General features: G+C 52.0%; 2 protein-coding genes across 4 annotated transcripts in view; one reads left to right on the top strand and one right to left on the bottom strand.

Annotated features, from left to right (window-relative positions):
• The window catches only part of Sorcs2 (sortilin related VPS10 domain containing receptor 2), a 398,248-nt gene that overhangs the window by 206,559 nt on the left and 163,834 nt on the right, over window positions 1-27,855 (bottom strand). For all 3 annotated transcript variants that reach the window (XM_028882326.2, XM_028882325.2, XM_037208879.1), the window contains exon 2: window positions 25,996-26,063. In XM_028882326.2, coding sequence (XP_028738159.1) covers window positions 25,996-26,063 — 68 coding nt within the window. The remainder of the gene's footprint in view (window positions 1-25,995; window positions 26,064-27,855) is intronic.
• Window positions 3,144-5,763, top strand: Psapl1 (prosaposin like 1). Its single transcript, XM_028882327.2, has one exon. The coding sequence runs from the start codon at window positions 3,210-3,212 to the stop codon at window positions 4,791-4,793; it is 1,584 nt and encodes a 527-aa protein (XP_028738160.1). The 5' UTR covers window positions 3,144-3,209; the 3' UTR covers window positions 4,794-5,763.

The raw sequence follows: 27,855 nt of genomic DNA on the forward strand, positions 1-27,855 counted from the left end.
GGGCTCAAAGAATGATAAGGGCAACTGGAAGAGACAAAAGACAGCTCCAAATGCTTCACAGGTCAAAACTGGAGCCATTTGGGCATCAAGAGCAACCAGCAATGCCACTGGATTAAGACTCACAAACAATAGTTCAAAATCACAATAAATCAGATTTAAGAATAGTAAAAGTAAAATCCAATGTGATGAGTCTTTCTTTTAATGAAAAAGAAAAAGATGGAGAAAGCAGAAAGGGATGAGGAGAGAGGAGAAAGCTTTTCATGTACAGAGAAACACACATTTCAAGCATCTCTGGGTCCAATGTCCCAAGAGGGCCCAGGGCAGAGCAGAAGGATGCCACTAAAGGACCCAGCTGCACCAGTCATGAAGCATCACCAATGAGGGGCCTGGGCAATATAACCAGCCTATGCTCCAGTGTGACAGAAGGCGAGGCCAGGCTACCAGGGCTCCAGGCAGACGTGAGCAAAGCAACGTGTACAGTGAGTGTATCAGGTGACTGGGGTAGAGCTAGGCCTGGGAGATAAGCTCTCAGAACAGGGCACCACTGGCACCTGGAAAGCTTGGACTTGGGTGTAGAGCAGATAACACTGGGTCAACATGGCAGCTCTCGGTTTCGATAAACGCATTGTGGTTATAGGAGAGAATGCCCTCATTCTTAGGAATGACACACGGAAGAAATGGGCAAAGGGACACAATGCCTTCGCCCACAGCCGCCCACAGCAGTTGTGACACACTGCCTGTAAATATTTATGCATATGGACAGACAGATAAAGGGATGGTAGACAAATGGTAGATGGGATGGATGGATTAATGGATGGATGGATAAAAAATGGACAGACAAATAGAAAGACATACAGAAAATTGGATGAGCAGATGGATAGATAAATGGACAGATGGTGAATGGATAACTGGATGGATGGACTGATACATGGATGGATGGGTGGATGGATGGATGGATGGATGGATGGATGGATGGATGGAAAGTGAGTAGGTAGCTGGATGAATATATGAATGGACAAGTAGATGGACAGGCAGATAGAAAATTGGATAAATGGATATATGGACAGGTAGACAGATAAATGGATGGACAAATGAGTGGGCAGACAGATAATTGGATGGATGAATGAATGGATGGAGAACAGATGTATGTATGCATGTATGTATGTATGTATGTGTAGGTGAATGGATGGAAAATAGGTGTGTGGGTGGACAACAGATGAATAGACAGATAACTGGGTAGACAAATGGATGGATGGACAGATAGATGGATGAACAGATGGGTAAATGGATGGACAGGTGGATAGATAGATGGGTGGGTTGGTAGATGGATGGTTGGATGGATAAGAAGAAAATAGAATGATGTAGAGAGAATAAATGTTATCAGTATACTTGGAAAGGTATAGACATTCTCTAAATTGTTTCTGCAACTGCCTTCTAAGTTAGAAATGGTATCAAAACGAAATACAACGGAGGCCCTAAGCCTGGAGTATTTCCTGTGCGGCTCCTTGGCCCACACTTGTATTTATACTGGTGAAGTGATTTGAGCTGGTGACCTTGGCAGCTTCTAGACAGCATTGCCCACCAGAGAGCTTGTAGTGCCGGGGCTTTCAGCTATCCCTCACCCATGACTCTGGGAAGGGGCCAGTACTCTGGGGAGAACCCACAGATGGGCTGGAGGCTGACACTCCCTGATACGGCCTGGAGGTTCCATATCCTACCCATCTCTTGCTGTTGGCACCTTCCTCTCTAGTGGTTCCTAAGTTGGCTGCTGAGGTAAACTGGTCAACACTAGCATAGAACTTGCCTGCATTCTGTGAACCTTCCTACTAGTCCCTGAGCTTGAGTAGGGCCATAGGAATCATGATACACAGATGCAGGTGGAGAGGACTGAGCCAGTGTCCGGTCTGAACCCCTGACGCAGGATCTGGATGGACCCTGGGGAGTTGACATCAAAACTGAGTCAAATGGCAGGTCGCACACTTGGCAAACAGAGTTGATTGTAGGGTTGAGAAAATGCCTGAGCCCCAAAAACAAAGTGAGTGGGTGTTCCAAAAACAGCAACCTGGTAAGGTGCTGGAGAGTGAGTCAGCTGGGCCAGCCCAGTCAGATCTAGATAAGACTGCCTTGTCTGCGGCCCCGCCTCTGTGCATAGCTCACCCAGCTGGCCCTGGTGGCCCTGCAGCTAAGAGAACCCAGACTCACCACTTCACCAAGCCTGTTCCCTCCCCTGGCCCAAAGGAAGCAGAGTCTTTGGCAGTCATTTAAAGGGCTCAGTAAACCTCATTCCGTGTTCTCTCTGCAGCTCAGCCCCCTAGGAGGAGGGCAACAGGAAGCCCTGTCCGCATTCTTTGCAAAGCTGTTGCAAAGGCAGCTGGGATACCCGCCCCACATAACTGGGAAGTGAATTCCTCCAGAGCCCCAGGGTCTGAGCCACGGATAGCCATGTGTGGCACTCACACTACTAAGGCATGTGGGGCTTCCACAGAGCCCTCGGGGTCCCTGATCTGCCCACTCCTGTGGGAGTAATGAGCTGCATGTCAATCATAACAGGTGAGTCTGGTTCCAGAATCCTCCACAGAATCAACAGGATGAGGCTCTGGCCACCTGTGTGTTGCCTGGCGCCAATGCTCTTGCCTAATGCCTATTTCCAAAATTACAGAAGATAACAAATGACCTAACAGTGAAACAAAACTCTTTTTGTATATGTGAACCTCAGCAAACATCATGCGCATCTGCTAGGGACCAGCCCACACCCGGCCTCCCATAGACGTCTCCAGAATGAAAGGCTCTGCATGCCAGCAGCCTTCACACAGGCATTGTGGGGTCAACAGTCCACTCAGCCCCTGAACAGTGGGCCCTGGGAAAAAGGGCCTGTGGCAGGCACATGGCCATGAGGTCCAGCTAGAAATAAGTCACTCTAGGAATTCACTCTAGAATTCTAGCCCTGGTGTGACATAGAACAGAAACTTCATTCCCAAAGAAGATAGACTTTGAAAATACTGATTATTCCGGGAAAGAGAGGGAGATGTTCCCTGAAGGTGGAAAGGCCAAAAGACAGAAGCCAGAGAGGACAGTGCCAGCCAGCACCCAGGCAGGTGGGGCTCTGACTCAGGCTGGGGAGGAGCAGGAGGCGGCCCCTCGCTGAGCAGGCCAGGCAGTAGAGCTGGTTTTATAGCGACAGCCAAGCAGAGGTAGCAGCCAGTAGAACCATGGGCAGGATGCTGTGTGCTCTGATTCTCTTGTCTGGTCTCCTGGGGGCCGCCAAGGCCAGCCCCATCACGGGCCCCCGGGAGTGTGCCAAGGGCTCTGAGGTATGGTGTCAAGACCTGCAGGCAGCTGCGAAGTGTCAGGCCGTGAGGTACTGCCAGAGTGCTGTCTGGAGCAAGCCCATAGTCAGGTCCCTGCCCTGCAGTGTGTGCCAGGATGTGGCAGCCGCTGCTGGTAATGGGATGAACCCGGATGCTACAGAGGCTGACGTTTTGGGATCGATAACGAAGACCTGTGAGTGGCTTCCAAGCCCGGAATCATCAGCTAAGTGCAAGCAGATGGTGGACAACCACAGCCCAGCTGTCCTGGGCATGCTCAGCGGAACCCCAGACACTGCCGTGGCTCCGGTATGCACTGCGCTCACCCTTTGTGAGCCACTACAGAGGCACCTAGCCATTGCCACCTCAGAGAGACCGCTGACGCAGGAGGATATAACTGAAGTGATGGCTCCATTTTTGTCCAACGGGGCCCTCAGCTTCCACCCATCACAGATGCCTGGGGATACTGTATGCCAAGATTGCATGCAGCTGATCTCCACGCTCCAGAGTGCTCTAGAGTCTAACTTGACCTTGGCAGAGGTAACTTTCCAGGATCAGTGTGCATCCCTGGGGCCTGGCCTGGCTGCCCTCTGCAAGAACTACATCCGACAGCAATTCGTCCCCGCCCAGCAGACGCTGCAGATTCTCCCCTCACAGGAGGTCTGCAGGAAGGGGGGCTTCTGTGAGGAGCAGAGAGAGCCTGCCCACCGGCTGGCTCAAGTGGCCGCTGTGGATGGAATCCCTTCTCTGGAACTGGAGCTGCCCAAGAAGAATGAGATGCAGATGCAGCTGGGCCTGACCTGTGATGTGTGCTTGAATGTGATCCAGGAGATGGACAAATGGCTCATGACCAACAGCACAGAAGCCCTCATCACCCACACCCTGGAGCGAGTGTGTTCCATAATGCCCGAAACTCTGGTCCAGCAGTGCATCACCCTGGTGGAGGCCTACAGCCCCAACCTGGTTCAGCTTGTGACCAGAGTCACCCCAGAGAAAGTGTGTGAGACCATCAGGCTGTGTAACAGCAGAAGGCAGGCCAGGTCCATCTCCAGGGCTGAGGCAACCACACCGTCCCTGCTGGTGGATGAAGAAAACCAAGGCAGCTTCTGCCATGGGTGCAAAAGGATACTGGGCGTATCTTCCCAGAACCTGGACCGCAAGAGCACCAAGCGGGACATCCTGAACGCCTTCAAAGGCGGCTGCCGAATCCTGCCACTGCCTTACGTGCTTCAGTGCAACCGTTTCGTAGCGGAGTATGAACCCGTACTCATAGAGAGCCTCAGGCTCATGATGGACCCCACGGACCTGTGCAGGAAGATGGGGGCCTGCCACAGCCCCAAGATTCCACTTCTAGGCACAGACCAGTGTGTCTTAGGCCCCAGCTTTTGGTGCAAGAGCCCAGAGGCCGCTGAGATGTGTGATGCCCTGGAGCACTGCCAGCGCCTGGTGTGGAAGAAGCCGGCCTCCGAGGTCAAAGAGCAGCCATGACTGGGGCCACCAGAACCCAAAGCCTGCCAGGGCGGATCCCACCTGCAGGCTTCTGCCTCCCAAGGGGACCCTATGAGGTGGGTGCTATCCCACCCCCCATGTCCTAGATGAAAAACTGAGGCTCTGGGGAGGGAGTTGGGGCTGAGCAGAGCTGGCATTTTTTCAAAGCCATGCTCTCCTGATGCTGGACGGCTTCACCTTTCTGACTCTACCCTCATCACGGTCACCCCTGCTATAAACAGGAAGTCCTCACCCCTGCCCCAGGAAGCCACCCTCTCCTACCCCTGCTGTGATGCTGATGGCCTGGAGGAACCCGTCAGAGGCCTCCCATGCAGGGTGAACACCCAGCTGTGAGCCAAAGCAGTTGCAGAGGGAAGGGTAGAGGGGACCGCCACTAGTCAGGCCAATGACTTATCCATAGCTTGGGGTGGGGGTTGGGTATTCTCAGTCTGGGATCTCTGTGACTGGTTCCCAATGGTGCAGTTGGGACATGAGTGGCTCTGGACTTCTCGGGAGCGGGGAGGGGCCTGGGTTATTGGCCACCACCTACGAGGGGTATTTGGACTTCATAGCACTCCTGTCCATGGCTCTGTTCTCTCACCGGGACTCCAGCCACCCTGGTACTAAGTAGTCCCGGGTGTGCTTAAAATTAGGAGAACAAACCCCACTGGGCGAGCTCTGGGGAAGGCCTGAGGGGTACGGAATGACTGTGGCATGGGCCACAGCAAGAGCTCCACCCTAGTGAGCAGATCCTTTTTCTGCTAAGCCTCAGTTTTTCAATCTGTAGACTGGGAGGATCATGCCTGCCTCATAGGGATGTTGAGACAATTCTAGATGTCCTCAAGTTCCTTCCCTTAGAGACCAGCACCCATTGACCTACCCAGATCAGCAAAACCTATCTTGGGAATCAGTAGGGTCTCTGGGGAATCTGCCCAAGCAAGTGTTATATAAACCAGCTTTCTCCAAATGATGTTTGCTGTTCTTATTCTAATGGAAGAATGTGGTCCCCAGGGCTGCAAAATCCCTTCCTCACAGCCTCCCATGGGTGTTCCTCCAGTGGGAAGCTTCCCTTGGGGGCACCAGTCTGTCTCAGGTACCCACTGCCTGCCTCTCGAATGTGTCGTCTGCAGTAGCTCCTGAGTCCCTCATTGACAGCCCGTGGGTGTGACGTCACCAAGGCCCCAAGCCCAGCACCAGCCTGCATGTACCTGATGCCCGAACATCTGTGATGGACACATGAGTTCCTGTGCAGAGGTCACCATTGCCTGGGTGGGCATGGGACTAGCTTGGCCTGGCTGCCCAATCCTTTAGGAGTAGGTTCTCTCCTGAGGGCCACACCTGGGTTCTTATGCAACTGTTGTGAGCTGAGCCATCATCCTGGAACATGGGCATTCCTTGTCAGAATTGTTGGCTGGGTTTGCCTGGGCCCCACTGATCAGCCCTTAGCAAGATAAGGGAGCGGGAGGCATTGAACAAACTACCTTCTGGGTGGCCCGTGCACAGATGTAGCCTTGTGGATGAAGCTAAAAGCCAGATCCCAAAGCAGGGCCTGAGGTCGTCGTAGTCACCACTCAAAGCTCATTCATCTCCCCAGGAGCTCTGAGCCAGAGCAGAGTGGAGGCCCCTCCTCTGTCCTCGCTGTGGTCCCGAGGGACACTTGCTAACAGTTGTGTGTGACATCTCATAGCTTTCTTGACCTGCCATTTCCATAGAGAGGTCACCAGTCACATAGGCCTGGCCTGCCAGAGGCCAGGAGGTGGGAAGTGCCATGTCCTCTCTTGATCTCTGAGCACATTCCACCGCCTCCAGTCCAGAGCTAGAGTTGGGGACAGGCAGGGTGGTGTCTCTCCTAATCCCTTCCTTTGACTCTCACACATCCCCCAGGCCTGGAGCCAGCTGCTTCCTCAGATCACTGATCAAATGTGTCCCCGCACACCCGTGGTCCACAGGAGCCTGTCTTGGAACACACCTGGCAGGAACCCCACAGTCCACTGACAACTGTGGCTGGCAGGGCACGGGTTTCCTATGCCCAGTTGTGGGGACTCCACCTGACCCACAGTCTTGAATCTTTACTCTTCCTGCACCTCATGGAGGAACAAGAGGAGAGAGAGGGGGGAGCCCACACTGGGGGTGACAGAAACAGCTTCCATCAGACCCACAAATTCACCTAGTGGCCAGGAATGGCGGCTCAGCAGAGGGACAAGGACCAACTGGACAGCCTTGTATGCTGCTCGCTTCCGAAGGGACCTCGAGAAGAGCAGCTGTCCTCTCCACGGCTGAAAGTGGTACAGATCCTTCCCTCGGGGGTGGGAAGCAGGACATTAAGCATGCAGTGACTGGAGGTGGGGACCATGGGGCCCTGATTAAGATGGGGCCAGGGACTCCGGCAGGCTGCCCAGGTGGACAGATGTCAGAAACTTCTACCACACAGGCCACGGGAATCCATCAGGTGCCACCACCAAACATAGATCCAGACAAGTTGGATCTCTGTCAGAGTCCATGGCCTCCAAATCCCTTGTAGGATCAGGGTTTGGCAACTGGCTCATTCGCTAAAAACATTCTTCAAAATGGTAGGTCAGTAGCAAATGTGGGCCTGATGGAGATGGGTGTCCCATGTCACAACCCTGCCCAAGAAGGATGTCCTTGTGAGAATGCTGAACCACTGCTGACCCCTCCAGTGCCCTCCAGTGGAGCTGGGATCTCAGGGCTTTACATGCATCTGTGCTGAAGGCTCCACAAAGCAAGTCTGAAATCCTCTGCTGGCCAGAGCAAACATGCCTACAGGTTGGGCTGGGCCCCTCCACCAGCTGTGAAGGAAGGGGCAAGGCCTAGGCATCTCATCACCCACATGCAGCCGGGAAGCCTTGCTGCTGCTTATGAAGCCTCCACCAAACTGGAAGGGACTAGACACCCTTGGGCTTCTGACCTGGGAGGGTGACACACAACTTAAGCCATTTGTTTAGGACAGCAGGAATAGTTTCAGAAGACAAGGGAAAGTCACAGTGCTTCCAAACCAGTTTCTCAGGCTGGCAATCCCTAGGCCACAAGGGAAGAAAGCCCCAAGAAGGGCAGGAAGAGAGAGTGACAGATTTTTGTAGGCAGGATTCTCTGGGACCTGGATCAAGTGATCCCATCCCAGGAGCGAAGTCACTTAGGACATTGCCCAAGACCACCCAGCCACCCAGGCCAGCCCTGTGGGACTCTGGAGACTGTGGTCATTTCACAGTGATTTAGGGAACATAGCAATCCTAAAAACCTGCTGGCTGCCAAGTTGGCTGAATGTAGGGCTGGCATCTGAAGGGATGAAGCAAGCCCAGGGAGGGGCCCATGCAGCCCTGGAATCCAGAAACCACACCTGAACCAGTACATCTGGATTTCCTGGTTGCCTGAGTTGGGCCCAAGGGTAGCAGAAGGTTCTTGAAGATCAGAGATCTATTCTGCCTCCACACAGGACTGCACCCATGCCAGATTCCCTGAAGTGTCTACAGAGATCTCATGGCCTTGATTCCTTCAAAGCTAGATTACAGTATTGGTCTATACATACCAGCTGGGTGACCCTCCACAGGGAACCCATTCACAGGGACAGTATGGCAGGAGAGCTTACAGGATCTTTATTGCAGACTGCCTCTCCTGGTGTCTGTACATGACACAGCTATGTCCCTTGCTCTGCTGACTTCTGTTGAGACTCTCCTAGAGAAAGCCATGCCAGTACAGGGTTCTGTGTGAGCTGCTGCAGGCACCCCCATGCTGGGGGGGGTGAATGCTGCCAGAGACCCCCCACTCCTGCCACCAGGAGTGATGAAATCAACACAGCAAGAGACTTAAAGCAAGCCACTACATCTTTCCTCACGGCCCCCTCCTCCCTCAGCACAGAGGACTGTGTACATCCAGGTTCCATGGCTCTGAGATCAGGATTAGCATCCAGGAAGGGCTGACAGAGGCATGAACCCAACAGAAGTCAGAGGACATGTCTGGGGTCAATGGACTCCCAGGGTCAGGTGAGTGAGTCAGAGGTAGAGCCCTGTAAGCCTTCCTGTCCGGAGACACCCCCACTTCTTGGGGCTTTCTTCAGGGGGTGGGGGACCAGAGACTCAGAACTAACAGAATATTCTAAAACCAGGCACCCAGAAACAGCCGAGTTGCTACTTCCCAGCCCAGGACCTCAGTGTCCAGCACCAGCCACTTATGCATGGCCGAGGAACACATGAGGGGTGGGGAGGGTGACAAGCCAGGAGGCCAGCGGTCCCGGGGAAAGCTGGAAATGTTCCATTTGCTCTGTGGGGCCCACCATGCCCTCTCAGGCCACTACCCAGAGGTCTAGAAGCTCCTATGAAATTTCAGGACTCCGGAGCCCTAAACAGCAGAGGACCACTGCGGTCACACGGCTGTGGGGGAGAGAATTACGGCGACACCTCTAACCCACTCTGCACCCAGGGTCATGGCTGACAGCTGGAAGCTGGCCTGGTAGGGAATTCAGTGTTGACATCAGCCAATGCTACACACTGTGGGAGGGGAAGGCCTGCTTTTCCTGGCCCTCTGGCCCTCATACGCTCAGAAGACCCTACTGTTCCCAAGAGCCTGAGACATGAGGAGCCACAGAAAGTGCCATAGGACGCCCAGGCTTCCTGAGTGTTGTCCCAAGTCAGGCGCTGAGTGAGGGTGAGGGATGGGCCATCCGAACAAAACAGCCCAGGCCAGCATCTTAGGTTGAAGGAAGTGTCCCATTGCTCTGCTTCCCACCAGTGAGTGTGCGTGAGTGGGGCGGGGTGGGGTGGGGTGGTGGTTAGGACGTGGGGCTTTCTATGCACCTAGGAAGCCTGGCACTGTCTCACGGGCTATACTGGGCCAGCAGCCCTCAAAGCACAGCGGGTGGGGATGGGGGCAATGGGGCCTGGGGGTGAGGAGGTGGAGGGATGGGTACATGACTGCAGCAGAGGTCGACGACGTTCACTCAAGCCTGCCGCTTGGCGTGCGCGGCAGATGAGCCCCATACAAAGAAATAATGCCAACGGCGGCATTTGAAAAGGAAAATGACATTAGAATAATGTCAAAATAATATGAAGATCTTAAGCATTGTATGTAAATCCCAGGAGACTGCGAGAGATTCAGCAGAGAGAAAACAGCATGGGTGACAGCATCTCAGGCAGAGTCTGCAGGCAGCTCTGGGGAGGCCTTTCTGCTGGGAGCGGGCATGCCAAGGTGAGAGGGCTCAGAACAGAGCTGAGCTCGTGCACAGACGGGGAGTGGAGGGGCAGGGTGGGGGGTGGGGTGGCTAGAGCGAGAGAGGAGCTGACTTTGGATGACTAGCTGGGGGCAGGAGGTTGAGGGTCCTAGGGAGCGTGTCCCAGGGCCGCATGGACCTCTGAGTCAGGGGCTAGTTCCAAGCTGGGCAGGATGAAGGGCTCTCCTGATTTTTGGAATTTGGCCTTAAGAGCAAGGTGGGAGCATAGGGCTCTTGTCGTGGCTAGGGCAGGTGTCCACGTGGAAGTTGCCGGGGCTGGACAGAAAAGTCCAAGTTCCAGAACAGGGAGTCGCTGGCACAGGCTGATGACTGAGATGTAGGACATATGGGAGTCTGAGCACATCACAGAGGCACTGTGATCCATCCCCAGCTGTGACATGTGGGACCCTGCAGAAAAAACGGTTACTGCTCTGTCCCAGTGCAGATGGGAATTCTGAGCACCAGTGGATGAAGACTCCCACAACCCCAAAGCCAACCCACAGGGCACCCTGCTTTGCATGTGAGTGAGGAGGTCAAGGAGGAGAAAAAGGACAGGAGGGATAGGACAGAGCAGTTGTCTCCACAGAGGTGACGGGAACGTGGTGACAGGAAATGGTGGCAGAGGTTCTGTACTTGGGGGCTAGGACTGTGGCTATCATTTGCTACCCCCAGCACCTGGTGGAGAGCAATGTCAGACCTGTCATTTTGGAGGTACACACCACCACATAGAGAGATCCACAAGAGTTGGAAACCTGGTCCCACTGTCCCATCACTGTAAGGAACAGGTGTTTCTCAAAGAATCAATGATGTCAGAATCATCCGAAGCCAGGCAGTGGCCTACCCATTCTACATCCAGTACCTGGACCCCAAATCAAAGCCATACATTCATCCCCATCCCATTGACATGGGCTCAGAGACAACTAGCAGCTTTCCCAAGACCATATAAGAAGTAGAGTCAAGACTTGAACTCAGATCTTCAATCTGAAAGCCTGGGCTCTGGCTACCTGGAGAAGATGGAGAAGCTGTGGGTGGACTCCCTGGAACAGGTGGGATATACTAGGGAGTTGGTACGGGGTGAGACCGTTCCCCCTGATCCCACAAAGCCTGCTTTCCACAGGCCTCCAGCCAGCAGTCCCGCTGGGGACCCAAGTAGAATTTTAAATCACATACACCATGGGTGAGGAAGGCGCTGAGCAGCGCAGCCTGCATGTGTAAGAGAGAACCAGGAAGGAGGCCAGAGAAGACTCCTCCACAAAGGGAAACAAAGCCAAACAGAAGTGATGGCGGCCATCTGCTGGTGAAACATTTCAAAGCGCAGGTAGCCCCCCTGCTGTCCTCGGGATGGTGGGCGGCAGGGACAGCGGGTGGCTCAGTGCCAAGCCTGTGAACTACTTAAGCTTCATGTGGCATCACACATACCACACAGGCCTGGCAGGTGGCGAGTTCTGAATTCCAACACCCTCCCCGGGGTGCCGCTGCTGTGAATGTAGCTGGGGAGCGGGTGGGTTCTAAGCTACCGGGCTTGGCTGGGAGTGCTCCCATCCCAACTGCTCTCCACAAGCCTTGGTCTTTTGACTCCACTGAGGAAGAGCTTGCTGTGCTGGGCTGGGAGTGCTCCCATCCCAACTGCTCTCCACAAGCCTTGGTCTTTTGACTCCACTGAGGAAGAGCTTGCTGGGCTGGGCTGGGAGTGCTCCCATCTCAACTGCTCCCCACAAGCCTTGGTCTTTTGATTCCACTGAGGAGGGGCTTGCTGCACTTCTCTGTCGGGAAGCAGACCCTTGCCCTGAACTCAGGGCTTTTCTTCGCTGTGAGTTACTTTGTAAAGCATGCAGAAGTGGCGCTGTGCAAGTTCTGAGCCTGCCTCCTTCCTGATCCCTGGTCCAGGGCTGTGTGTGAGCCCAGGCTAACCCGAGAGAGGATGAGAGTCACATCGATCATCCCACGCCGCAGCAAGCTCAGGGCTGAAGGCAGCAGGCTGCTGACACAGAGTCGAGGCATGATAGCTGATACCCATGTTCAACTCAGCAGGATCTAGAGTCGCCGCCAGCAGACCCAATTCCACGCATGTTTGTGAAGCAGTTTCCAGAAAGGTTTAACTAAAAGGGAAGACCCATCTTGGAGATGGGTAACACCGTTCTACGGACTGTGGTGCTGGACATAATAAGAAAGGAGAGTGAGCCGAATACCAGCATCTCTCTCTCTCTCTCTCTCTCTCTCTCTCTCTCTCTCTCTCTCTCTCTCTGCTTTCTGACTGTGGATGCGATGTGACCAGCTGCCTCATGTGCCTGTCACAACTCTTCCACTTTAAGGGACTGTATCCCAGGGCTATAAGTCAAAACCAGGCCCTTCCTTAGGTTGCCTTTGTCTAGCATTTTGTCACAGCATCAAGGAAAGTCACTAAAGAAGGCGCTCGGGTCCAGAGGTCACTGTCCTCAAGCAGCATTTATAGAGCCATGAATATGACTGTTCCTTACTCCGCCAAGCCTCCCTTCAGCCAGGGGACAGCCACACCAGGAATACTCTCCCTGGGAGAGATCCACCCCTGCGCTCAAAGATCAGGGGCTATAGAAATTCACACAACCCGGGAGACCATGCTAGAGCCTGAGAGAGCAGCGGCAGAAGCTAGAGCCTCACACACGTGCTAGAGCCTGAGAGAGCAGCGGCAGAAGCTCCAATTGACGCTGAGTCAGGCAAGGCCTGGCCATCCTTGTCCAGTCTCAACACGGGGTGGGCGGGGGGTTACTGTGGGTCTCGGAGGCCACCCAGGCCTTAGCACCTCCATCGCCTAGCAATGCTCCGAGTTGCCTGGACACCTTCCCCATAAGGGAACACTGCTTAGTAGAATAACCACCCCAGGATTGAGTCCCAGCCAAGATGCAGGGTGATGCATGCAGGACCGGGTGCCGCAGCTCTTCACATTACGCATCTTCACCTTAGTGAGAATTGGAAATGACTCAGATGTCTAAAACCGAGAACTTGGTTAAATAAATAATACCTTCTTTAGATCAGGGTGTATTATACGGCCATTAAAAATAGCGGCTGTGAAAACAGTCGGTGCATAAGAAAATGTTTAATACATAATTCCTTTGGGATTCGACAGTTATAAAACATGTATATATTTGCATCTTTAAAAGCTTGGAGAGAATATTCATCTCAGATATTAATAGTTTTAATCTCATGGGGTGGGACTAACACAGGGATTGCTTTTACGCCTCATCTATTTTATAGTTTTCAGAAGTTCTGTGGTGATTATGAGTTATATTTAGCAGGAATTTTTTTGATGGAGAATTTTCTAGAGAGAAATCTGTCAACACCCACCTCCTAGGACCTCCTAAATGATAATAACATTATCTAGTGTCCTGTGTGAAGGAGCAGAGAGGCTGGGTGCTGAAGGCTAGAGAGACACCTTATGGGCATTGTTCAGCTCAGCAAGACCCCAGACTCACTTCTGGTCTGAGATTCTGTGAGAGCAGAGAACACAGGAAGACCAGATCCTAGGAGGCACAGGACCAGAACATTGGGACATGTGACGGGCTGTCACCCCTGTCCTGGGAGATCTGGAGGAGGCACCTGACACTCAGAGTGGGATATGAGACTGGGAAGGTTTCTGGGGAAGAAACAGAGGTTGCAGGGAGACCCCAACCCCTGGGTCTCCTGGCAGGCAATGACGACCCCAGAGGGGAGGTCTTAATGCCCATGGAGGGCTCTGGCTCAACACAGACCACCAGGACCTCTCCACCAGTACTGTCTTCTTTTGTCAAAAGAGCATCCAAGATAGTCATTGTCACCTAGACCTAAAAGGAGGCGGGGCAAATCTGCCTGAGTCAATTGCCATCACAGTAGGAGAGAAGCCAGGGCCCCTGCAACTCTAGGAAGGCAACTCCAGGCAAACAATGGCTGCTGAGGCATGCTTTTGACCTGCAGGTCAGCTTCTCCTGGAAGCTCTTTCAGTGTGTGGGATGGGCATGCCACAGAGTGATCATCACTCTAGGGTGGCCATTTTGGTCCACCAGAGCTGAGTCAAATATTGGGATTCTGGAAGGTGAGGAGGGATGGACGAAAGACAGGCAGCCTGAAGGCCAGGATGAAGTCTGTGAAAAGGAGTGTCAGGTCAGGTCCTACTAAGAGGCTTCCCTACAGGTTTGGCTAGAAGAGGACAGCACAATGTGGCCATTACCTTCCATGGTCAGTGCTGGCCCCAGCACTTCTCTGGGATGTAGTTTAAGCTAACTGAAGAAGTGGTAGTTGCATAGACTTGACAGAAGTTTGCAGAAGGGCCATCAGGGAGGGTGAAGAGGAACTGGACTGGGCACTACACAAGCAGAGCAATCCTGGGAGAGAAGACCATCTTCTTCCAGGAAGCCTTTGATGGTGGCCACCTTCTCCAGCAGAGTGGCATGTCTAGAGCTTCCTTGATTTTCAAGTCTCATGTCACTGAGGACTGTATCATGCTGTCATGGGTGGTTTCTTCATCTACAGACTCTACACTTAGAGTCTTGGGTGCTACTTATGGTTTACTGTAACTGAAAGTCTAGATGAGTAGATGACAGATGAATGGATGAATGATGAATGGATAGGTGGCTGGCTGGGTGAATGATGGATGGATTCATAGATAGATAGCTGTATGTATATATGTATGTATGTACGTATACATGATGAACGAAAAATGATGAATAGATTAGATTAATGATGGGATGAGTAGATGGATGGTAGATGATGAAGGATGGATGAATGATGAATGGAATGGATGATGGGTGGATGGATGTTGGATGGGTTGGTAGATATTGAGTGATAAACAAATAAGTGGGTAGATGGATAGGTATGTATAGGCAAATGGATCGTTGGATGGACAATGAATGGGAAATGCTGAATAGATTAGATTAATGATGTGTGAGTGGTTGGATGCATAAAAGAGGACAAAAGATGAAAGAATGATGAATGGAATGGATGATGGGTGGATGGATGGTAGATGGAGTGGTAGCTATTGAATGATGAATGGATAGATGAGTAGATGGATGGTTGGATGGATGATAAATGGATAATAATAGACAGATTAATGATGGGTGGGTGGGTGGCAGATTAATGCATGATGGATGAAATGGATGATGGGAATAGGTAGGTGATGGAGTGATAGATGGATATTTGATGATAATGGGTGGATGAATAGACAGATGAATAGATGGATGATGAATGAGTGAATGGACACGTGAGTTGATAAAGAGTGAATAAGGAGTTGATACTGCCTTAGTAACTTCCTTGTTGCTGTGATAAAACACCCTTACAAACACAACTTGCTAGAGAAAGGGCATGTTTTGGCTTATGGTTCTGGAGGGACACAGTCTATAATGACGGAGAAGACATTGCAGCAGACAGGAAAGGAACGGGGCAGTGGCGGGAGACTGTTTGGTCACACTGAATTCGCACTCAGCAAGTAGAGAATTAACAGGAAATGGGGACAAGTGCTCAAACGCGCAAGCTAACAGGGGACATCTCACATTCAAACCACAGCAGATGGAAGGATGAGTGAGTGGGTGGTTAGATGGCTGAATGGAGAACTGTGGGTGAACCAATAGTTTGGTAGAAGGATGCATGAATGATAGACAGCTGTACAAATGGATGGATGGATGGATGGATGGATGGATGGATGGATGGATGGATAGATGGATGGATGGAGAGCTGTATGGAAGGATAGATGAGGAAATGGATGGGTGAACGGGGTAGAGAAGTGATGGAGGAGAGATGAATGGAAAAATAAGAGGGATGGAGAACCAGAGGTGGAGGAAGAGGATAGATGAAAGAAAGGAAGGGAGGAAGCGGGGAGGAGGGAAGGATAAATAGATGGATGGATAAGAGGCTACAGGGGACTGGGGACACAGAAGGATGTCTTGAACTTTCACAAATTCTCAGTCACCCAAATCTTATTCTCGATTGCTCTGACCCTCACAGCACAACCCAGCCTGGACTCCAACTCAGTCTCCTAAGTATGGGGATTACAGGTGTGGACCAGGCCCACAAACTGATGCTTCATGTCAAATGATTATTTGTTGACTAGACTCCAAGTTTCCAAGTCAGGGCCTTTATTGAGAACCCTACCTGCCCTGAGGCTTGTCTTGGCTCTCCGTATGTATGGGTGCTGATGTGAAGCCCTGTGCTGAGGCCACTAGAGGACATAATTCATATATGTTATAGATACCTGTTATAGATACCATCTTTGTGTCTACTGCCATCTTTGGGGTAGAAGTCATCTATGTAATAGCTGTGAAATATGGGTCTGGATTTGAACAACTTCGGGATCCTTGAACAGGAGGCCCCTGAGATCACCAGGAGGGACAGGGACTCAGCAAAGATCAAAACCAACTTCAGTGTGCATGTACATAGGCATGCCAAAGCCTGGCACACGAGGTACTGAAACACCTTATACCATCCCAACAGTGCAAGACTGGTGCCTTCCAGATGCCACCATGGGCACAGCAGGCTACCCATCAGTGCTCCTCTCTGGGAGCTGTGGCTGCATTTGCTCAGCCTTCCCTGATGACAAGGACCCATCAGCACTCCCATGCTGTGCCAAACCTGGCATCCAGGCCACTGAGAAACACATTGTATACCCAGGAGTCACGGCTGCCTCGTGGGCAGGTCAAACACCCTGCCTCCAGCTCTGTCCACCTCTCCTTTGGAACAAGCAAGCCAGAGTGCACACTGCATGGCTTCTGTCTCCACAGAGGACTACCTATTCTTAATAGTGAGGAGTGTTGGGAGCAGCTGGTCTGGCTTTGAGTTTCAAAGCTCCGATCCCTCCCCCTGGGCATTGACAGACCATGATGCCTTATCACAGTCTATGAAATATACATTGCATGTTGCTCAGGGGCAGTGTGTGCTGTGTATGTCAGGCCTGGGTTAAGATTTTGAAAACAAGGTATGAGGGAGATATTATGGAAAGACAGACTCAAATTTGGGTTTAAATATACTGATATACCAATGCAGGGATGTTACAGAGAAATAGACATGGTCTGAAAATTCTCAAATCCCAGCTCTCTTGGAACATGAAAGCAAACGATAACAGATTCCCACAGTGTTCTCTGTGGAACTCCATCCCAGGATTTAATCAACAGAACAATAGACACGATATAACAAAACTTGAGCATTTACATTTATATGTAAAAATAAAACAAGTGAAAATTAAATTAATGGCAATTAAAATTTTTAAATGAAATGAATTAAAAATGAAAGATTATGAAATGAAGGAAGATGGCAAGTTGCCTGAGGCCTGACATGGGGATGCAGGACGTGTGCAGAGAGATGCTGAGCAGTCCACGCGGGCTCCACCCTCCCTTCCCCCTGTGTGTGCTTGCTAGCGTGCACAGCAGGATCTTCTGGAACTGCTCTTGCCACTGTGACACTTGATCCCATGCTCCTCTCTCACTGCTGCAAGTGACCCTGTGACCTGCTCTGGCCCAGGAAATTCCAGCGGGTGCCAGTGAGCAAAACTCTGAAACCTGCTCCAGGGAAAATGATGTCTAAGTTGGGACTGGCGAACTGCCGAGAGACATCACCCACAGGCTCACTATCAGAAGACTGGTGCATTGAGACCAAGCGATGGTAAGACAAACCACTCTTAGGAGAAAGTGTCTGTGGGTATTGAAAAGAGCAAAGCCCCAGGGCCAAGTATGAGGGAATAGGTCACATCTAGAGGAGATGCATCTTGACATTTGAGGACCTGGAGATGGCTTGAGCCCCTCTCATGAAGAGGAAGGGCTAGGAAAGAGTTAAAAAACTTGACAAATGCAGAGGGATGCAGCAGTGCCTATGTAGCTAAGTTACACAGAGGAGGCCTCTCTGTGACCATGAGAAGGTACATGCCACCTCAGGAGGACATTGAGTCACAGCTCTGTAACCCCTGTGTACAAACAGGCAAAGTCTGATGATATCAAAGATATGGAGGAGCTAGCCACCGCATTGACAAGCTGGAAAGATGAAGAGAGGAGAAACCCAGCTGGCCAGGCATGCTGCCCTGTACCTACCTGGAGAGGTAGCCCTGGAGCTCACTATGGCTCCCAGGCTTGCTGCTGCCCTCACTGGAATAGCAAACACCCCAGGTATCAAAATCACCATCCCATGATGGAGAATGCACATATCAGGGAGGATCCACATGCAACATGAAGAAATTACCAGAACACAGTTGAGAACATAAATCAAATGCCCACAGCAGGAGAATGCCATTCATACCAATTTTTAAAACAAGCTCGGTGGTTAGACGTCTGATTACAGAGAGACACACACATATTGTCTTGAACCGATATAAATTGTGATTTATGTGTTGTTGCATGTGCTTAAATTTTTGCTTTATAGGTAAGCTATAAAGCAAACCGGAATGGTCCAACCCAAGCTCAAGATGGAGATAACTTCCAGGTAGACAGCGGAGAGGGGGGTGCATCAGAAGGGCAGAGGGTGGGTTTTATTGGAAGCTATTGTTTTCTAAGTGTGAGCTCTCGTGGAGAGAGGAAACAATTGGCAGCTCTGTAACGGCTGAGCTGGCGAGGCTCTGCTGGAATGAAAATGGCACCCTAACTCCACTGCCTACCTGTGGTAGTGTGCCTGCTCCCCCTCCCCTGACCCCAGGACCCCAGGACATCAGACTAAGCACAGTAGAGGCAGGCTGGGAGGAACAGATGGAGCATTGAAATGTGCACTAGCCCATCTCTGCCATCAGTCCCCGGGCTGGGGTTTCCTGCATTCTGCACTTTTCTCTATATGTCAAAGATTCCATAATTAAAGAATGCTCTCCACCCCCCACCCACGCCCCCCAAAAAAGGACAGATTCCAACCAGGCCATCCGGAGCGGAAACCTGGATCACTCCACTCCAAAGCTGCAGAGGGATTCTCCTAGCTGCCCCTTTGGCAGGCACCAAGGTCAAATGTACCTGTGGGATGCCACAGAGGTAGCTGTGGTACTGAGGCCTTTGGGTCAGGGGAGTGTGTCCCTAATCCAAACTCACCTTGCCCAAGAGCCACCCTCGGTGTAGACCCTGGAGTCTGTAACCCAGGATGGAGGGCAGGAGTGGGAAGGTGAGCCGTGGTCAGCTTTCTCCTGTCTCAGAATGTGCCCTTCCTCTTTTCCCTGCTCAACAGCATCACAGATGACTGTGTTAGTGACTTCTATAGTGACCTCATAATCATAAAGAATCTCCAAGGTATTTGGGTGGTAGTGGCGCATGCCTTTAATCCCAGCAGTCGGGAGGCAGAACCACATAGATCTCTGAGTCTGAGGCTAGCCTGGCCTAGAGGGAAAGTTCTAGAACATCCAGGACTGTTATATAGAGAAACCTTGTCTTGGAAAACCAAAATAATCATCACCATCATCATAATCTCCTCCTCCTCCTCCTCCTCCTCCTCCTTCTCCTTCTCCTTCTTCTTTTCTTCTTCTTCTCCTCCTCCTTCTTCTTTTCTTCTTCCTTTTCCTCCCTCTCCCCCTCCTCTTCTTCCTTCTCCTCCTCCTCCTCTTCCTTCTTCTTCTAGGTCCCAGTAGTTTCCTAAAACCCCACTGTCACTATCATTCATTCACACATCCATGCATCCACTCGTCTGTCTGCCCATCTGTCTATCCACTCATCAACCCACCTACCCAGCTATCATTTTATCCAGCTAGCCAATATACATATGCACATCCACACATCTACATATCTATCACCTCCCATTCATTAGTTCACCCATCTGTCCACCCACTCATGCAGTCAGGCCCCACATGCACGCCTAGCACCAATCAGTGCTTGGTTACAGCATCCTGTGATCAACCATATGGACTTGACAGGTCTCCATGCTCAAATGGCTTATATCTAGTAGTGGCAGAGGCAATGTAAGTAAGGACACAGAAATTTTAATGAGAGAGGTGACGGGGTCCCCCTTGGGGGCGGGGGTTCTGCACAGGGCAGCTCCTTAGGGGAAAGCTGTGAGCCGAACTGAATGAGGATAGAATCAGAACTAAGGAATAATACTAAGTGTGTGTCAGACAGCAGGCAGCACACACAGAGAGACTCCTAGATGGACAGGGTCCAGCTTGACCAGATTCTACCCGTGGGCCGCTTTTCACCACAGACTCCCAGGTGCTCCCGAACCACCAGGCATGTTGTCCTATGGACAGGCAGCATCAGTATTTCCTAGAGCTTGTTAGAATACAGCCTAAGATCCTACCTCAGAGCCTGGCATCCAGATCTGGATTTCATCTAGACCCTGAGTCCTGGCCAGGGAAGCAAGGCTAGTTTCTCCACACGGGGCACATTCACTGGGGGGTAAACAGCGCCCCCAGGTGGCCAATACTGGTTCTTGAAGGGCCTGAAGGATGTGAGTCCCACACATAAAGAACACACATGCAGGGTGCTTCAGTGAAACCACAGTTGTGTGGGAGGCCATTAGGAAAGCAAGCTTTAAAAGGCTGAGGACAATAGTGAGGGCAAGGCTGAAAACACGAACCCCAGGCACAGTACTGAGCAGGGCCTCCTGAGGGGCTGGTCTTCAGTGTTTCAGGGGACAGATTTGCGCATAGGGATGGCCCAGTGTTAACACTGAGAACCCAGAGTCCTGGAGCCCAGTTCAGTTCCAGGAGGCACTCACCACACCGCTGTGCCTTGCCTGGGGGTGGGGAGCGGGGTCCTCAAGCAGGGACAGGCCTAGCAGCACTCTCCCAGAGGGTAGGGTGGGCGGCACTCACAGGGCACTTTGCTGTGGACTTCTCTTTCCCTTCCCTTCTCTTCATCTCCTGAATCTGCAGCTTGACTATGGAGTAGATGCAAACATCACACGAACTCTCCAGAGTCCAGGAACACCCACGTCCCCACACCCCTGCGGCGGCTCCAGTTCTGCCTGCCAATCCTGACACCTAGGCCGCCAGGGGTTTGGGCAGAGGGTTGGGATGGACAGGCGTGAGCTACGAGGTAGGACTGAGTCCATCAGCAGCACCAGGCTGTTTATCAAGTCCCTGGGTCTTTCTGGGAAAGGTGGGGTGGTGGCACAGGAGCCAGCTGGGGAGGACAGCAGGGGTGTAGCTGTGGATGAAGAGGGACAAAGAGAGTGGCTGGAAGACAGAGGACAGGGCAAGGACCAGTGGCCGTTTAGGAAACCATACAGATGGCATCCCCAGAGCTTAATGATGGACCATGCCACGGCTGAATGGTAGCTCCTTCAAAGAGATGTCCATGTCCTGAACCCCATGAACAGTGCGGGGAGGGGGCGGTTTACAGAGGTGGCTAAGATTCTTGAGATGACAACATCCCAAAACATCTGGCCAGGCACTAAACCAGCAGCCATTGTCTTTAGGAACCCACAGCAAGGTCATGTGACAACAGAGGCAGAGGACTGAAGCAGTAACTCAGTCAGCAGAGTGCCTGCCGGGCAAACAGGAGGACCCGAGTTCAATCCCCGGAAACCACATGAAAAAGGCAGGCACTGGCGTGCACACATCTAATCCTAGAGCTGGGGCCTAGAGTTAGGGGGGGTCCTGGACTTGCTCATCAGCCAGCCTAGTCTCCTGGGCCAGCTCCAGGCTAGTGAGAGATCTGCCTTAAAAACAACACTGAAAAAGTGAATGCCTCCAAAGGAATGGCACCGAAGGTTGACCTCTGCTTCCACAGACACGTGTGTGTAGGTGCGTATGCACCTGCGCAGTGTGTACCCACACACACATGCACCTGCGCAGTGTGTAGCCACATACATATGCATCTGCCCAGTGTATACCCACCGACATACATATGCACCTGTGCAGTGTGTACCCACACACACACATATGCAGCTGTGAAGTGTGTACCTATACACATATGCACCTGCGCAGTGTGTACCCACACACACACATATGCAGCTGTGAAGTGTGTACCCACACACATATGCACCTGCGCAGTGTGTAGCCACACACATATGCACCTGCGAAGTGTGTACCCACATACATTGTACCTGTTCAGTGTGTACCTACGTACATATGCACCTGCGAAGTGTGTACCCACATACATATGCACCTGCGCAGTGTGTACCCACATACATTGTACCTGTTCAGTGTGTACCTACATACATATGCACCTGTGAAGTGTGTACCCACATACATATGCAGCTGTGAAGTGTGTACCCACATACATATGCACCTGTGCAGTGTGTACCTACATACATATGCACCTGTGCAGTGTGTACCCACATACATATGCACCTGTGAAGTGTGTACTCACATACATATGCACCTGTGAAGTGTGTACCCACACACACACATATGTACCTGTGCAGTGTGTACCCACATACATATGTACCTGTGCAGTGTGTACCCACATAAATACGCACCTGCATCGTGTGTACTCACATACATATGCACCTGTGCAGTGTGTACCCACATAAATACGCACCTGCATCGTGTGTACCCACATAATATGTACCTGCACACATATGCACACACATACACATGAACACACACAGAAGACAGAGGTAAGGACTCGGTGACTCAGCAACCAGGGCCTGACGGGGACATAGCAGGCTTCCCTTCCTAGTCTACAGAGGAAGCATGCCCTGTGACACCATGGTTTGAACTTTGACCTCCAGGACTACAGAAGTTCATGGCTGTTGTTTTAAGTGCCCCGGTCTGGTCATTTGTTCCAGTAGCACAGTAGCCATGGTGCCCAGGGTTTTAAGGATGGACAGAACATACCAACTCTGGTTTGAGTGAGGAGACCTCAGCCAGGCCCTGTGAGCCCAGGGTAGGAGGGGGCAGGTGACTCCAACTCCCCGGTGCCAGCCAACACATCTTAAGGTGGGACTGTCTCTCCCAACCCACTGTGCTGGTCAAAGGACCCAAGCCCGGTGAAGGATGCAGACAGAAGGTGCTGATGGGTCAAGGAAGCCGTGGGGGAGATGCTGCTGACGTGAGGGCCATTAAACACAGAACAATTAAAAATGCATTCAGCTTCGATTTCCCAGAGCCATTTCCAGAATGTAAATACCAGACCTGTCATTAAAAATGTATTTATTGTGATTACACAGGAGAATTCTTGGGAGGCTCGGTGTGCGTTCAATAAGTGTGTCTTTAATAACCCCATTTAATATGTGTTCCCCAGACACTGGATCCCGAACAGTCTACTCCACGGGCCTCAAATGCGGCCAGCAGGTAGGCAGCACCCAGGGAAGGACCCACAGGCATGCTCTCGGCCTCTCAGTGCCGCTTGCCCTGTCCCAGTGTGGGAGCAAGATAAGAGCAGACCACACTCCAGAGAGAAAATGTAGTCAGAATAGCATGGGAACCGCTCCTCACCAGGAATCAAGTGGATGCTGAGATGCTGACAAACTGGAAAAGTTTAGATAAATTGTCAGCCTGGGGTCGTGAGCTCTGGACCCTCCCCGGGTGGGAGCTGTGAGCTCTGGACCCTCCCCGGGTGGGAGCTGTGGGCTCTGGACCCTCCCCGGGTGGGAGCTGTGAGCTCTGGACCCTCCCCGGGTGGGAGCTGTGAGCACTGGCCCCTCCCTGGATCAGAGCTCAAAGACAGAATCAGCTCAAAGGCCCATAAGCGATCAGGAAAGTAATGGCTGTGCAGGCCTCAGAACAGTGTGCAAAATGGAAGCCTGGTTTCTGAGCAAAAGAGAAAGGAATGCAAAACTTCAGCTCAAGTCTCCTCAGACCGTTAAGTCTGGGCAAGCACATCCGCAAACACACACACACAAACATAATATAAACACAGAAAGTCACTGCACCAGTGGAAGAGGTGGGGGAAGTTTCTGGAAATGACTGGTGCTTCTGAATGCATTTCTAATCAAGCTGAGAAAATGTCTGGGTGGAGAGACTGTGATGAGGAATGGATGGGAAAAATTAAAATCTGTTGCTTGGCTTTGGGGAAAATCCAAATTTAGACAACATACCGTCCTCAGGATGTTTGGTAAGCCACCTGTTCCCACCTTACCACCTCTGTCCTCCATTTCACCCCCTCAGATAGATAAATCACTGAGGCTATGTGAGGGAAGTTTGCCTGACCCACAGTTCTAAAGGGGTGGTCTGGCCTCTGGGGTTCCCCAGCTTCTTCTGAAGAATTTGGAGCCTGTCACCCCGGAGTCCCGACCCCAGATAGCCTTCTCTGTCCTCCACACCCCGTGAGGTCCCAAAGTAAGTAGGACCTACACCTAGCAAGCGCCTTGCAAAAGCCTGCCTGCCCCGGGAAAGCATCTCGCTATCCAAACACCAGACACTGTTCCAGAGAGTTCCACTTCCTGCTCCTTCAGCCAAGCTGAGAGAAGAGGAATCCAGCATTCTGGAAATCTCTAGGGAAGGTATCCGAGGGGGTGGGGAACAGAGCAGCCTGAATGCTGGCGTCCGAAGTCTGGGGATTTTTGTGTAATGTACAAGAAGAAGGAAGATGACCTCCATCCACGTGGCAGCAAAAGGAGGCCCCCCACTTGGCAGGAAGGTGCCTCCTCGCACTTGCCCTCCCCTGGTAACACCCCCGAGCCAAACTTCCAGTGCTAATCCTCAGAGAAGCTAACGCTGCTACGATTTTTAGGTTTATTCACCTGTGCCCCTTTTTATTATGTGGACACATGTGGGCACATGTGCCATGGTGCACGTGTGGAGGTCAGAGGACAACTTGAGAAGTTCTGCTTACACGACGCAGCTCCAGGGACTGAGCTCAGGTTGTCAGGCTTGGTGGCAAACGCCTCTACCCTCTGAGCCACCTCACTGGCCCCGCCACCAGAGTTTAATGCCTGATTTCTTCGGCAGTGGTGTCCCCCTCCTCAAGCACCAGAGCAGCAAGATACATGGAGAGCATCAGGGTCACACGAGGGGAGCTGATGTCCGCACAAGAATGTGGCCCGTTCCTGACTGCTTGTCCCAGCAATGCAGGAACAGATTGGTGTGAAAGGAGGTGAGTTCCTGGCTGAGGGAGCTGGCCCCAAAAGGCTGCGGATGCAGTGACGAAAACTCAAGGGGCTTTAGTGCCCCAGGTGACACTGTCATCACAAAAAAAAAAAAAAAAATCCGCTCCATGCACCATCGGAGCACGGAGCACATTCCTAACATGCCGCAGAGGCAGGACAAGTGGGATGCCAAACCCCTCTGATACAAGCAAAGCGGCTCTTCCCGCAAGCCATTCCGATGAGCCAGGCACAGGGATGCAGGTCTGGTCCTAGCACTCTGGAGACAGAGGCAGGAAATTGCATGATAAGCTTCCAGGCTAGCCCGGGATACAGAATGAGACCCTATCTCAAACAAACAAACGGTCCCAACAGGCAGGTATTTTTCAAACTCAAATTACAATGAACTAATCGCTACTGGAAAAACACACAGAGAAGGCAAAATGATCCCACACCAAGAATGACTCCAGTGGTAAAAATTCCCGTGGGAGGAAAGATCCCACCCGAAGCCCGAGAGATCCTCATGCTCCGAGCAGAACTGACGATGATAATGGCCAAAATGGTCTTTGCAGCCGCCGCCTCCCTCCTCTCCTCTCAGACATCAAAGACGGTCTGATGTCCTTGGGCCCAATTCATGTTTCACATATAAAGAGATATCCCGCCTGGGTGGGTTATTTATTTACAGTTCTTTGGCTGAGCCAGAAAGAAAGCAAACTACCCCAACAATGAGGCCAGCCTGAGCTTTGGGGGGCTTGGGAGCTGCCTATAGAGTCCAGAGCAGAGCCGGGGAGATTGTGCAGTGACCTGGATTCAGGCTGCTAGCCTCCTCCTCCGGGGAGGAGGCAAAAAGAGCCAGGAGCAAACAACAGACAGAAAAGAGCGAGGAAAGAAGCTTTCCAAACAGTTGTCCATCTGCCAGGGCCCTTTGTCCCCCTGACGAAACTCCTAATCCGCTTTCAACATCTCCATTATGTCTTTCTAAGCCACCGAAAATTGGTGGGGCCCACTAGTGGGCGGGAGCTGCTGGAGCCAGGGTAGGACTCCAGCCTCAGCCAGGACGCTGGGAGATGATGTCACACAGGTATGGGAAGAGAAAAGCCCATCAGGCTGACTTACCGCCACAGAGAACTTTCCAGAACCTTCCCCATGTCTGCATGGTAGTACTTGGTCAGGATCAAGATGACCTGTGGTGTCAAAAACAGAAAGGAAAATGACATCAGCTGGTTTCAAGGTTCTGAGAGAAGAATATGGTGACACTTTCCATCCCTGCACTTGGGGTCCCTCAAACCCCATTGCCTGATGGCCGTGTACCATAACACTGAGCCATGGGCCTTGCTTCTGCTTGGGAAACCTCCTTCTTCTCTTTAGAATGACTCCAGAGACATCCCAACCCATGCGAGCCACAGAGCAGCTGCCGCTCTGTGGGAATCATTAAACTCAGCCTCAGACAACCCCAAACTGTGGCCAAATATTCAGCAAGGCTCTGGTCCCAGTCTGCATTGCACACGGTGGCGATGAACACTGTCAACTGGACAGGTTCTAGAATCGCCTAGGAGACGAGTCTCCAGGCATGTCTATGGTGGACCTCCTAGACTGGGTTCATTGAGGTGGGAAGACCATGAGGTGGGTAGTACCATGCCATGGGCTCGGTCCTGGATTAAAGTACAAAGGGGAGAGTGAGCCGAGCATCAGCATTCATCTCTCTCTGCTTCCTGACTGTGGATGCAATGCCACCAGCTGCCTCGTGCTCCTTCCCCACCATGACGGGCTGTGCCCTCCAACTGTGAGGTAAAACAAACCCTCCCTCCGTTACGATTCTTCCACCGGGTCTTTTGTCCCATCAATGAAGAAAGTAAACAAAACAAGCACCAAGCGTATTTGGCAAGCTTCTGAAGACAGGGCTGTACGTCAACGCACCAACGCATGCCCGGCAACCCATGGAAATAGCTGCCTGATGCGGCTGACCCAGAGAGAAGCCAACCTCTGAGGCTGTGCTGTCAATTCCTTGTCCTGGACTGCAGAGTGATGACAGGGGTTGGGAGGTGAGGGTGACAGCCAGAGGGGTCTATAAATCACCAGCCGACACTTTTATTTGTTAAACTACTCAATACACAGGAGGCCCGTGACAAAGCAGCGAAGGAAATGCAACTGCTCAGAGAATGGAAATAAATGTGTTCCAAAGCACTGGGATGGTCTTCAAAACCCATGCATGTAAGACAGAGAAACGGAGGGAGGGAGGGGGGGGGAGGGAGGGAGAAGGGGGGAGGGGAGGGAGGGGGAGGGAGGGAGAGGGAGGGAGAAGGGGGGAGGGGGAGGGAGGGGGAGGGAGGGGGAGGGAGGGAGAAGGGGGAGGGGGAGGGAGGGGGAGGGAGGGAGAAGGGGGGAGGGGGAGGAGGGGGAGGGAGGGAGAAGGGGGGAGGGGGAGGGAGGGGGAGGGAGGGAGAGGAAGGAAGGAAGGAAGGAAGGAAGGAAGGAAGGAAGGAAGGAAGGAAGGAAGGAAGGAAGGAAAGCCAGACAACCCAGGGGGAGACAGAGATTGATCTGCAATTACTCTGCTAGTGGCTGGATTCTCATGTACATCAAATTCCATTTCATTCACTGCCAGTCCATATTACCAATACCTAACAGCCCTGTTGCCATGGGAACCCTGGGAGGTGGACCTGGGCACACTTGGTTCTGGTAGAAGTCCTTAGTCTCCTTAATTTGGGGTTACCACACTGGCCATGTCCACCCCTCTCTCTGCTCCTCTCTCATCACGAGCAGAACTTTGCAGGCACGGGTCCCAAGAGGCTGACTGATCAAGTATCTGTTTTTCCCTGGTGATTAGAGCAGGGAGACAGAAGGAGCGGGTGTCGGTGAGCTGGGACGGCTTGTAGCCAAGAGGCAGGGATGATTAAAGAGAAGAGCCTTGTCAACGAAGGCAAGATTGCCTCTACCTCTCTCCGAACAAAGCGATTCCTTCCCGTCAGCACGTGG

This window comes from Peromyscus leucopus, chromosome 10, assembly GCF_004664715.2.
Source record: "Peromyscus leucopus breed LL Stock chromosome 10, UCI_PerLeu_2.1, whole genome shotgun sequence".
Lineage (NCBI taxonomy): Eukaryota > Metazoa > Chordata > Mammalia > Rodentia > Cricetidae > Peromyscus > Peromyscus leucopus.